The sequence below is a fragment of the Augochlora pura genome, chromosome 3 (assembly GCF_028453695.1).
Source record: "Augochlora pura isolate Apur16 chromosome 3, APUR_v2.2.1, whole genome shotgun sequence".
NCBI classification, from domain to species: Eukaryota; Metazoa; Arthropoda; class Insecta; order Hymenoptera; family Halictidae; genus Augochlora; species Augochlora pura.
In genome coordinates, this window is record NC_135774.1 from 11,216,086 (window position 1) to 11,229,580 (window position 13,495).

The 13,495-nt window shown below is 40.0% G+C and overlaps 1 protein-coding gene across 1 annotated transcript in view; it reads left to right on the forward strand.

Moving 5' to 3' along the window:
* Positions 1-11,301, forward strand: part of Gad1 (glutamate decarboxylase) — a 32,739-nt gene extending 21,438 nt beyond the window's left edge. Inside the window, exons 7-12 of the mRNA XM_078176527.1 lie at positions 212-463; positions 1,298-1,365; positions 7,275-7,353; positions 9,576-9,725; positions 10,386-10,580; positions 11,124-11,301. Of these exons, the coding sequence (XP_078032653.1) occupies positions 212-463; positions 1,298-1,365; positions 7,275-7,353; positions 9,576-9,725; positions 10,386-10,580; positions 11,124-11,297 (918 nt within the window). The 3' untranslated portion in view covers positions 11,298-11,301. The remainder of the gene's footprint in view (positions 1-211; positions 464-1,297; positions 1,366-7,274; positions 7,354-9,575; positions 9,726-10,385; positions 10,581-11,123) is intronic.
* The last annotated feature ends 2,194 nt before the right edge of the window (positions 11,302-13,495 follow it).

Below are 13,495 nucleotides of genomic sequence, written 5' to 3' on the forward strand. Positions count from 1 at the left end.
AATACTCACACCTAATCACAGTTTTTTTTATTATGCAATTATAAGAACAGTTGAAAAGTACAGGGATGCTTAGCTAGCATATGTCATGTCTTTCAGAAACATTATAAAAAATTATTGTTTCATACTATTATGTTGTAGATATACTGTTCCATTTTATTCTCTTATTATATTGTGTTATACTGTGATACTGTTGTTTCACTTTCTCGACCAGTGCCATTATTCCGTAAAATCGTGCGCCGCCGTTTGCGGACTGGGAACGGACAACTGCGTGATGGTACCCAGCGACAATCGAGGCCGCATGATCCCGTCGAAGCTTGAGGAACTGATTATGGAACGCAAGGCGAGAGGACACATCCCCTTCTTTGTGAACGCCACTGCTGGGACAACTGTAATCGGCGCTTTTGATCCTATCCAAGAAATAGCTGACATCTGCGAAAGGCACAAGCTCTGGCTCCATATCGACGTAAGAGAACCAGCGTAACCCTTTAGCAATCCTATATCAATTATTCCATTCAAGTTTTAGTTATTCATTGCACCTGGAAACATTTGTATACATCGCAGTACACTTTGTAATATTATTTAGAAAAACTAAAAGAATTTTTAAGCGGAACTTTTACCCCTTTAAACTATTCCACTTAAAGATGAAATATCTATTAATGTAATATAATTGTAATTCTTTAATTATTCCACCAAAATTTGGAATATTTTATTGAGCAAATTTGGACTCTCTTCGACATAACAAAGTGTCGTTTGTTCTAGAAAAATAATTTAATCGTCGCTGTAATTAATTAAAAACGATCCAGGTTGACGTGAGATGAACTGGCATGATTTTTAATAAAATCATTGCTCAATTATTTTCCTATTTGAAATCTGTTTCATTTAACTGTAAGCACTGTTCTAGACGTCGAAGTAACATTTGCTCGAGCGAGATAATTTCATTGATCGTTCCAAGAAATTCGACAGAATATTGAGATCTTATTAGCAATAATACGAGCACTTACAACTGCGAAGTAGCTATTAAAGTGCAAGACAGGGTTTGGGCGGCATGTATCGAAGCTACGAAGGGACAACAGAGATTTCCACTTAGCCAGACAGCTTATTCAAATCGGTCCGTCGTTCGAACGATAAATGCCAAACGCGTAAGAGCCTTAACGTTAATAATAAACGTGAGAAACGTCGCCGGTTCGACCGGCGGCAATTCCGCGGGGTTCTCTAACCAGGGGTCTCCAGAATTCTCTGTATCCGGGGCTTTACAAGTCAACGCTTAACCGGTTTCTCTCTTTTTCAACGTTTACAGGCGGCTTGGGGTGGTGGACTGCTTCTCTCCAGAAAATACAGACATCCTAGACTGACCGGCATCGAACGGTGAGTTCTCAATTGTTTCTAAACCACGTTCGACGAGAGACTGATCGATCCTACACCCTCTTCCCGATCGAATAGAGACACCTACGCATGTGTTCTCCGCAGGGGTGCCCTAATCCTCGCGCTTTTATAGTTTATTGAGGCTTAGTTTGATGGAGTCACTCAGGGAAAGAGGCGAGCTCGAGGTACGAGAGCCTTCACGCGGTGAAATCGATAAGTCCTTGCGAGATGGAGCTCGGAGAAATTACTTTGCATCTGAATGAGTCCTCTATCGAAGCATACCGGCCTCTGAAAGAGCTCCGTATCAATTTTTAGTGGCCTGTGCACTTTAATTTTTCTGTCTTGAGTTTTTAAAGTCACGAATAACAGTCCTCCTCTTAGTATTCTTGCAGGAATACGCTCTTCTTTCTATTTCCAAAAGGAAAATTTAGAAAGCATTTTGTACATGGCTGTGCACTTGAGAAAATCTTTGAAGACAATTGTGTTCGCAATTTCTACAAGGACACTCTCTTCTCTGTATTTCGGACGTTACACCTTTGTCTAGACTTTTGCGAAAAAGTCAATGTAGATAGTTTAATACTTTACTATCGTCAGAACGTTCTTAAAAACGTAACAATTTAGAAATTTTATCTTCACGTTTCTCTCATTATTACGAGCATTATACTCGTGTCCAGAGCTCTGAAAAAATAATTATAACATACTTGATATACTATTTAATAAAATAAAAAACTAATTTTGGGATTTTGCACGCGAACGAGGTCCCGATATATTAATCAGCTGAATGTTCGTAAAATCTCGATGTTCTCGAATCACGTGATACTTTAAAGGCCCCGTTCGGCATCGTCCCGCATGGTCCGACATGTTCCGCGCACCTCCGCATTAAATGCTCGTTGCGATCAGCGTCACCGAAGGGCTGACGCGGAACAGCGATACCTGCGGGCGATTCGTGAACATCCTCGCGTAATCCGTGGAACCGAGGGGCTGCGAAAGGAGTGACTCCTGTCCCGGACACATGCGAGCTTTCGCATACCATGCCGACGCCGCGACCCCTCCGGCGGCAATGGGGGTCAGGGGTAGCCCCGATCAGCCCGTAGCTCGGATGGGGTTGGCGAGATTAATCCACGATTTGCATCCGGGCGCATCTGCTCGCGCTCTCCCCCCTCCTCCATTCACCCGCGGACAGTCCCTGACCCGCAAAAACTGGCACGAGGCCTCCACGAAGGAAATCATTTTCTCTTCGGGCGCGACCAACCAGACACACGGCCAGCCATCAATGTGTCAACTGTTCTGCTTGGCGGAATTTATTCGTGACCCTCGCGGCGTGATTAATAATCCGCCGCGGAACGTCGTCGGATCAGAAAAGACCGATTGGAGTGGATAAACCGGGGAAGACTTTTTGTCCCCGCGGAAGGCATTCAACCGGTCTTTGTTGGGCTCTGGTGAGCCGCGGATGGCGCTTGGATAGTTCTGATATGGATCTGCGAATTGCTGAGGAATTCGCCGTGGAATGGCTGAGAAATTGCTGCAGAATAGCTGAGGAATTGCTGCAGAATAGCTGGAGAATAGCTGAGGAATTGGCGAGGAATCTGGAATTGTTGGCGGAATTATTCGGTCTCGAAAGGATTCCGCGATGAAAGAAATAATTGGTCGAATTGGTGCAAGAACAACGACGTCGAGAATTTATTCGCCGTCCAACAGATATTAATAGAGGTCTTTATTGATTAATTTCAATAAAACGCAAGTGTTTGTTTTAAGGTATAACCTTAAAAGATTTAATATTTTTAAAAATTGCATAACACAATAGATGGATTCTGAGGGAATAAAGTGCACTTGGAAACTGCGATTTTAAAATCTGATATTAAGGAATTCAATTATAAAGGGATGAGAAATGAGACAACTTTATCTCCAAATTATTCAGCAATTTAAAAATTACACGAGCCTTATAACAATGTCTCTAATAAAATAGGATTCTAAGAGAATAAAGTGCACTTGAGAACTGCAATTTTAAAACCAGACATAAAGGAATTGAATCATAAAGGCATGACAAATCAGACGACTTAATTTCCAAATAATCCAGTACTTGAAAATATCAAAATAACTTTTCGACGATGTCCAGAACAATTCAAAGAGCACTGCTAAAAAAAATCTGGATTACACAAATCCTGTCATTCGACTCATTTCCGTCGTAACCAGCGCCGAGGTAGAGCTGCGTCGGCGAATCCGCGTGACGCGAGCACGTAGACGAAGAGGATGCACCGTCAAAGGAAGACCTCCCGAATATTCAGCCGTACAATGCTGAAGAGAAGGACACATTCAACTTCACTTCCGACTGCAGACCTTGCCTCGTTCCGGGGGGACCTTTTATGCGTAATCATTTCTGACTTTGTCGCGACGACAGAATCACGGTTCCTTCCTCTCTCGTTCTCTCTCTCTCTCTCTCTCTCTCTCTCTCTCTCTCTTTCGCTCTCCCTCTTGCCCGTAGTTCGTTGTCTGAGGGAGCCGGCGCAAGAGGAGGAGGAGAAGGCAGACAGCAGAGAAGACAGACAACGAGAGAATGAGGGAAGCAGTTCCCTTTGTACGAGTTTAATCCGGCATTGTCGAGGCACGGTCTTTTATTTCAGGCCCGCGGAAGGCAGGGCTAGATGCGGCGGCGGCGTCGATATAGAAGAGGAGAGCCTCTGTTCTGCAAATGCGCTCCAGGGAACTGATCCAGCTGTTGCTCGTCCTTCGGACTTTTCGTTTGCCATTTTAATCAAGACCTTCAGGAAGGAAGTCCTGGCAAGGGTACAGTCCCAGCCAGGGCACGACAATCGACGCGTGTATATATGGTCGATAGTGGAAGAATAGCGAACGAGTGGGGCTGAAGCTGGTTTTGGAACCCTTAAATGGTCCCGCGGGGGCTCGGGGATTTTTCTTCCGCGAAACTTTGGCTCCGGTCCTATTTTTATCGCGCCTCTGCTTTGTTGAAATTATTCTAGAGAAGCAAATTTTAGCTATTCTTGCATTCAGAACAGTTTTAATTAATCTATTCCAATATTTCAATTATGTAAAATAGAAATTGACATCTTGAAATCAACAAGGTTGATTTGATCGTCTTCTTAGATAGTTTAATTGTGGGTCTAAAATTTGTCTAGCCATTTATTTTATTTATTTCAGTCGCAAAATTGCAATTATTATTCGCATTATATTTTGTCTGAATCTTTTCTATTTGTGTATAATATTCTTAAATTTGACTAGGGTAAACTATGCAATGTTTCACAGTTATAAATTATTTAAACTTCAAGGTGGCTAATTCTTTCTCACAATATAGATTGAAATTCTTGTGTTTTGTTTGTCAAAGGTACGAGTTTAGTTAGAATTACATTGCAATTTTACGCAGAGGTAAACCTTTCGGAAATGAGTTCATGTCTACTCGTGTATATTCGAATGTTAGGTTCGAATGTTAATGTCAGGTCTAGTGTCGGCAGGCAGTTTTTAAAGTCAGCTTTTATTCCGTCCACGGACATCCAGTTTTCTGAGAGGGAGGGATGAGGATAATTAGCAACCCCTGTAATATATATCGTGCGGCTTTTGGGGTTGGCACCTAGGACGAATTTAAGAGTGAACGCAGGGGTGCTGCACGCGCCGGCCCCAGCTGCGAATCGCATTAATCACTCGAGCTTTCTCTGCAGACATTATGCATACTCTTAACGCCGGCTTCTTTAACTAATAGAAAATCAGTACACCCTCCTTCGATCTACCCACGCCGCCTCGTTTCAAACGTTACTTTTATACGTGCCAAAAACGCGGCTTATTTTATTGATAAATAAGTACGATAACTTATGATAGAAATGATTTATAAGTAGATAATTCATTTTGTTTCAAAATGGTATATGTTCAATATTACTTCGTCGCTTTTTGGTATGCTACTGAGTTTCTGAGGTTCTGAAGTAAATATTTACTTCTCGGTTGCATTAATTTCTTATCACACGACGAACGAGATTTAAAATATCAAAACAATTAAAATGCTTTAAATGTAATTTTTCAGCAGAATAAAATAATATATAGTACAATATAATAATAATAAATAACAAATATAATATAATACAATGACATATAATAGAACATAGTAATATGTTTTATTTAAATAATATATCTTCGCATAATCACTGACATTTCCCACATATTTCAACGTCGATTCAACGGATGCTACGATCAGGCATTAATTGGGACAGCGAATCCCAGAAATTCGCACTAAATCGAAGAAAAATGTTAAATCCGGTTTATCCGTCGGACTGGCGGGAACTTGGTGAAATGCTTGAAGCATGTTCAACAGTATAAGCTCTCGAAAGTAAATACTACAGAACACGACGAACTCGGACGCTGAAGAGGATGCAGAGAAGTGACTAATGGCAAACGCCTGTCGCCGACACGAATCTCTTTTCCCGGGCCGCCTCGAGTGCCCTCCGCATCATCCGCAGTCAACAGACTGGAGAGACAGTGTCGCGATATATGTGTCACTTGCCGAGTGTCGATAACGTTTGTCATAAAGCGGACAGCTGGTTGTCTGCTCTCTAGAAAACTGGCAAATGACGTGTTCGCGATGATACAGTTGCGTGGCTGTCGTTCGCGTTTCCGGTCCATACGCTTCCCGCGATGTCCGCCCGCAATCGAAACCTCGGCTTCTCGGGACTTTGAGAAATCATTGGGAAACACGACTGGGGATTCTGCATAATAATCGTATCTGAGGATGAAATATTAGCGCGGCATACTTGGAGAAATTTCAGGGATTTGCTAGTGATTTGGAAATTGGGCTGCTAATTCTAATTTAAATTCCAAGAGTTTCTCAGGTTTTAATTTTCTTGAAAGAGTGATTAGAATCACTAGAATGAAACTTTAAAGGTTTTTAATTTCTATAGAAATTTATTTTGTGTGTATAGGATATTTAGAAGTGATTGAATGATTGATGAATAGGTTAGGATAAAATAAGATACATACACGAATTAAACAGGGTTATAGATTCTCGAGTGATACTGTACTCCAAAATTCAAAGTATTTTTTAAAGTGATCAATTTAGCAGATACACTATATATTTTATCAATTCTTAATGCAAAATTTGGAACAATTTATTTTTAGAAAAAATATATTACACATATACTTTATTATTCGTGTGATCGATCCAGCAGATTCTATTTGAATTTCACTCTGTCTTATTCTTTCATTTTCAATTAAAAATCGTAGAAATCAACTACTTCGTTACTTTAATTTCTATTAAAATGTATCTACATAATAACTGATACAAACTAAGGAAAGAAGCAGACAAAATTTATATTAATTCAAATTCAGAAAGGAGTAAAATTTAAAAACAATACCTCGCACTGCGGGATGATTATTGATGCATACAAGAAGATTATGTTAACGACATAGCAGCACTTGTTGATCGGACCAAGTGCATCGCAAATTGGTGTCAAGTATCGCACAGTATCTCGTGCTGTGAAGAAGGATTAAGAAGGGTTAAGAGTTTCTACCACAAGGGTGTGTCCAGGGGGCGGAGGGTTAAATCCAATCCCGTGGCTATATTAATAGCTGTTCTCTCGAGTTGATGGACCCCCGTGGTACGGAGGGAAGATAACTCATATTTTATCCCCTATTGGTCCCCGTGGGAGTGGATAAACGTTCGGCGACCAGCTGGGCTCGCGCGGCTTTTTCAGCCACCTTGATGCGTCGCTTTTCGACAGGTTCCTTATCAGATCGATGGATGAGGAATCTGGTTTAACAATAGCGACTTGAAGCCAATCACTGCGTTGCGTTTACTTGTAACATGTACTATACCTGATTGCACAGCGGCGATGTGACAATTATTTTGTTAATATGTAGTGAATTTGGGATAGTGGATTTTTGTGTAATTTTGGATGGTGTGTGTATGTTCGCAGGGCTGACTCCGTGACCTGGAACCCCCATAAGCTTATGGGTGCGCTGCTGCAGTGTTCGACCATCCACTTCAAGGAGGATGTAAGTTTTTAATCTTATCATATTTCCTGAAATTATTGGAACATTTTAAAATCATAATTACTGCTTTTACATATCTTAAAATCTCCGTCCGCCATTTTTAAAAAATATTCTGTGCAAAAAGAAATTTTTTTATATACGTATAGTCATAAAAAAGAGTAAAATTAATTGCAAATAAGTTTAAAGCTCCACTAATCGTTTTATATGAAATCATATTTCAGAAATTTGATATAACAACATACAAAAAATGAAAATTTTAATTTCAAATCTGAAGTAATGAAATTAACCTACACATATACAAATTACAAAAACGTAACCAACTTGACTGAGTGCAATAAGACGTACGGGAACAAATCAATTAATAGTATTAAAATTTCGAAAATTGGGAAGATTAAGTTTTTCAGTTATTATATCTCAAAAATATGAATTACTAAATTATCAAACCGAATCACATTTACCGAAATATCTTCTAATAATAATTCGCAATCAATTCACGATCATAGACACCTATACCGAGATATACCTGCTGTACCGCGAAGGGCGCGAACTGCATCCCAGAATCCCAAGTATCCGCGGTACACGTGACAATGTCGTCAAAGGGTTGAATAGTTGTTTAAACAGAAATTCACCGAGTTGAACATGCGAGACGCCTCCGCGAGGCTCGACAGAGGTAGCCCGGGGATCGACAACGGAAGATTCTGCAAGCGAAATTCCAGCGTCCCGTAAGGGTGATGACACAACAGTGGCTGCATTCCGAGGGGTAGACGTACACGTCGGAACGCGGCACTGCAGGAATTTAATTAAACTAAGAGATAACATATGTTGCCGAGCGTACGACGGCTTGCCGGAGGGTCTGTCCCTCTCCCGAGGACGCCTGCGTGGTTATTGCTGGCGCAGGACTTCCCCCTCGGATATTAAAATTCCGTGCACCGGCTGCCGCGAAACGTTTCGGGGGAGATCCTATTCTTTCGTCGTTCTTGATATCGTTATCCTCACACCCCTGGAAAAAAAAAATCGTTTACCCTCGCCACCGTCCGCCGTGCCGTTCTAAACCAATTCAATCGAACGAGAAAAACAATCCGTTTGTTTTAACCCTATCGCGGCGGGCATTCGTTCGCAGCAGCGATTCCGAAGCTGTTCGCGGGAGGTCGTTGAACCTTCAGTCGCGAAACTGATTTATTCGAATTCCTCGTGAATAGTGGAATACTCCTGTGCAATTAGTGTTTAGATTAAAAGATTTAAATTAAAAAATGTTGTTTCGCATTTCTGCTATTTTGCGGTAGTCTGTTATATTTAGGAAGTTTTATTTACTGGATAGACTGTACTGAAAATTGATCTTCAAGATTGAGGACAAAATTCTGACTGAGATATTAAAAATTGAAATACAGTAGAATTTAATTTCTTTTTATTTTAGACAAATTATCGAAAATATAGTATAAAATTATACATCGAGATTTAATCGATAGTTTCATCGTTATTACTTCGAATCATTAAAAATCTAAATAACAAAGATTCGGTTAATCGAGATTTTACTGTAATACAATCGAAGTTCTAATTTAATTCTACAGTATGGTTGACAAAACTAATTGGTTTATCAAAAATAAATAATAAATTCATAAAGCTGGCATATTAACAATAAAACGACGAAATAAAAGGTTCCTCGATGATCTCTAGAATATAAACGAATTAATTGTACATTTTAGTAAAAATCTGGAGTTATTTGTTTAATTAACATCTTTCTGTATACCGTTTTCAAGAGAAACAAGAGTAGCTCATTACCGCAGACCGGTGATTAAGGAAAAATTTTACGAGTAACAATCATAGCAGCGGTCGTGGACAATGGCGGCCAGAGTGGCGTATTCCAGGCCGCCATTTTGTAAATTCAATATCCCTCGGTTTCCCTCCTCCTGCGCATGAGTTGGGTATCATATCGACCCAGCCAGGTCCCGTTTGTTCTTGTTCGCGGCTGTCAATCAGAAAGTTTGTCGAACATGCCTCGAAACGCGCATTGTTCCGCAGGAATTGAAAAACGGTACCCCGACGTGCGTTTGCTCCCTCCCCCCTTCATCCCTCTCTCTCTCTCTCTCTCACTCTCTCTCACTCTCTGTCTTTCTCTTACTGTCTCTCTCTTTCCCTCTCTCTCTCTCTCTCTCTCTCTCTCTCTCTCTCTGTCTCTTTTTCTGTCCCTGTTCTGCTTCCCATCATGCACGGCTTTCTGTTCCCAGGGCCTGCTGATTAGCTGCAACCAAATGTCCGCCGAGTATTTGTTCATGACGGACAAGCTCTATGACGTCAAGTACGACACCGGTGATAAGGTGATTCAATGCGGACGTCACAATGACGTCTTCAAGCTGTGGCTGCAATGGCGTGCTAAGGTAAACGCCCGAGGGAGTCAATGAAACGAACGGATAATGAACTCTACCCGGCGGTTTCCATATATATCCCCGGATTTCCCTTCAGCCGGCGGGGACTCGTCTCTGCATTTTGGCTCATTCGTTTCACTGAAAGTTTGACGGCTGTCTGTGATGACCAGGGAATACATTTCCGATTCAAGACAGAGTTATATAAAAACAATATAACTTGAGGAACTATCGACTCCTAGGGGACATTTTTATTTTTTAATGGATACTAAGATTAAAATAAGAACAGCCCTGTCGTATTTTTATAGTTTCCATTGTAGACATCCACATTTTCATTTCGTTTGTTATATAAAAATAGATCTTTTATTTAAGATATTTTTGATTTAATATTTGCTAATATTTGCTTATTATCTGCTAAAATTTTCCATTTTTCCTTTTATTAATTTATACTTTAACTTCGTTAATAATTGTTATGTTTCTCTAGATAGAGATTTTATACTTAAGTAAAGGGTTAGGTGCTAGATCATTCTAATTAATTGAAGACGAAACAAGGTTATGATGTAAAAAGGATCATGGTTGTTGAGATGTGAAATCGATCTTAAATCGAATCAAACATGAAATTATTAATAATTAATTAAATGAATACGATTAAAGAGTTGTTTAACATCGGTACAGGGTACAGAAGGCTTCGAGAAGCACATGGACCGACTGATGGAGCTCACGGAATACATGGTCAGGCGAATCAAGCAAATGCCGGACAAATACTACCTGATACTCGAGCCGGAAATGGTCAACTGCTGTTTCTGGTACCTGCCAATGCGCGTGAGGAACATGCAACATGGTCCTGATAGAATCAAGATAATTGCCGATGTGAGACTCAATCTATTTTACCGGAAAATTCTTTCTAAATGTTCACATTGTTGCGATTAATTATTTGAAGGATTTCAGCATCTCTGAAATCTTAAAAATTTAAATTGTTCCAGAAGAATGATAATGAGAGTATCAAGATTTTAATCATTGATAAATTGTAAATCTTATGCACTTACACAAAAAGCAATTAATTTATACTATAATCATCATTTGTTCCTTGTAACAGACAATTTTTATTTTACTAAATTTCCAAAATCTCCTTATTGCAATACAATTAGTAATTAATATTTTCTTCGTTTCGAAAATTGAACTTGGCCTTGAAAATATTTTACACTGACATCACATAAATATTACATTAACTATCAGCAGCGTATTTATTATATTTATAATGAACAATCTCGTTCTGAATCTTTATATTGCTATACAATTAATAGTCTGGAATGTTATAGGGACGTTTAGTTCTTTAAAAATGCAACGTGACGTCAGAAACATGTTCTATTAAAATATTGATTAACCTAACCGAAAACGAACATTTGCCCGCAGATTTGCCCCATTTTGAAGGGTCGCATGATGGAAGCCGGCACTCTGATGGTCGGCTACCAGCCGGACGATCGTCGACCGAATTTCTTCAGGAACATCATCTCGAGCGCCGCGGTGACGGAAGCTGACGTCGACTTCCTTCTGTCCGAAATGGACCGGTTAGGCCACGACCTGTAAGAAACCTGCCTGCTCTTAATTAGTAGCATAATCAGCCACGGTATCGCGGCGCCAAGTCAATCCTCCTGGTATTATTATATACACACGTCTAGATAATTTCATCGGTGAAAACAGGAGAACCGCGTCGCGGTCCATTAAGTGTACAAAAATTCCGGAGGCCAAACTCAGATTCGCGATCATCGTTAGTTAATTTAAGTCGCAGGCGCTGGCTCTCTCCGTCGTTCATTTATCGAAGGTACATCGAATACATTGGCACTAACTGTTGAGTATTTTGTTTAGACGCGATTTGAACAGTCTCCAAACGAGAAACATGCACGACAATTTTTCTGCGTTTCTTCATCCGTTTTCAAGAAATGGAAACCTTCGGTCTTACGGGAATCTTTGACAGAGTTCCACGGTGTTTCCATTTTAAGGGAACATGGCGTTAATTATCGAAGTAGCAGGAACGTTTCTCAATTATTTTTGAGTCCATGGCGAATATATTTTCGAGGGAATTTAATCAATCGACGCGAGAGAACCGCGTGCACTCGAACTCTCGATTACGTAGCAAATTCTCCTAGGTGTTCAAAGGTGTTCCAAAGGTGTTTCCATTTCACGAAAATACGTCGTACATATCGCTACAGATTGTCCTATATTTTCGTGTAACTTAATCGTTCAACGACTACAAAGTAATTTCCATGCGGCTAGAGAGGTACGCGCGTTTTCGAAATTTCTCACGGTTCCGAGGGTCTTTAAATTCGGGGAACGGCGTCGGTGTTTGGAGACCGCGTTTTGGGGGTGGGAGAGAGTCGGTCAGCGGATCATCGTTCGTAGTACGAAGTAAATGCTTCTTCAACGTATTAAAAGCGAAAAAGCTACTGATCGAAGGATACTCATAGCGTGTAAGTTCTCTAGGTTTGTAAGCACACAGCATATCCACGAAACGAAGGAGTCGGGTTTACAGAACTCTAGCGACGCTTCCGGCCGTAAATGTTACTAGCCTTCATTCCTCACAAGCTGTACTGTTATCACTAGAGAAATACAAACAAAAGAATGACACGGAGGAGGGACGTAGAGAAACGACGGGTACACTCTGTCGTGGACCGAAGCAATAGTAAATTACCCGCGCTTCGATAGTTCAGTTTACGGTTGATCTTCGTTTGACGATCGAGACACTGAAGGCGCACGAATGTTCTCCAAACGAGCAAGAAACAAGATTCAATTAATTTTTTAATTATTCGAAACATGCAAGATTCAAGATTGAATTGATTTTGAAATTATCGGAAACATTGGACAGATTTTCTTCCGTTTACGATTTATTCCAAAGGAAATTTCTGCTCGTCTCTGATTAGTATGAGAAGCCACTCGACACTTAATTGATATTAGCTTGAACGTTTTCTTTCTTATCCTTGTTTTATCCTCTTTAACACGTTCGCGACCATCAAACGATTTATTAAACGCAGTATATCCTACGAAACCTTAAAACAATTTAGCGAAGTATTACGATTCAATAATTAATCAAATTAATGCCCATCTTCCAGAATGAGCGACTGTGGTCGTGAACGCGTTAAACTGATATTTCTTGTATGTATTTAAAATTAAAAAAACGATCGAAAGTGTCATCGAGTGCGGTGACATCAGCTTTCCGAGATTCGACGTCGTAATTCCGTGTTCGTTGCCGGATCAGCAGCGACTCCGAAAAAAAAAACGAGATAGAGGTACAAAATATTTTTACTTGGAACGGTACGCTACGGGGGATAGTTACGATATAGTGATAGCAAGAGAATAATCGATTCGTTTGTTTCCGCATAGAGATTTAAAATCAGCCGACGCTGCGAGTTGTTTCGTTGAAGAGACTAAATATGAATTTGTTACTTATTTATCGTTTGCGTACGGTGCAAGGAAATATGGGCCGCATCCATTACTATACAAGAAAAAAAAAAGTATAAATGTATTTAATAAAAAAGCAAAAAAAGTATAAATATATATATAAAGAACAAAGCGTATATTATATATATATAAATATATATATATATATATTTAGTGTTGAGATTTTAAAGATACAAAACACAAACCCATGAAAGTACATGCTTTTTCAAGTATTCGCGCGGACGTTTGTCATTTTAGTTCGTCGATTACCTTCGTACTCATTGCACACACCGGTCCCAACTTCACTCTTGTTCGAACACCTACGACTTTGTTAGTGTTACGTTACTCGG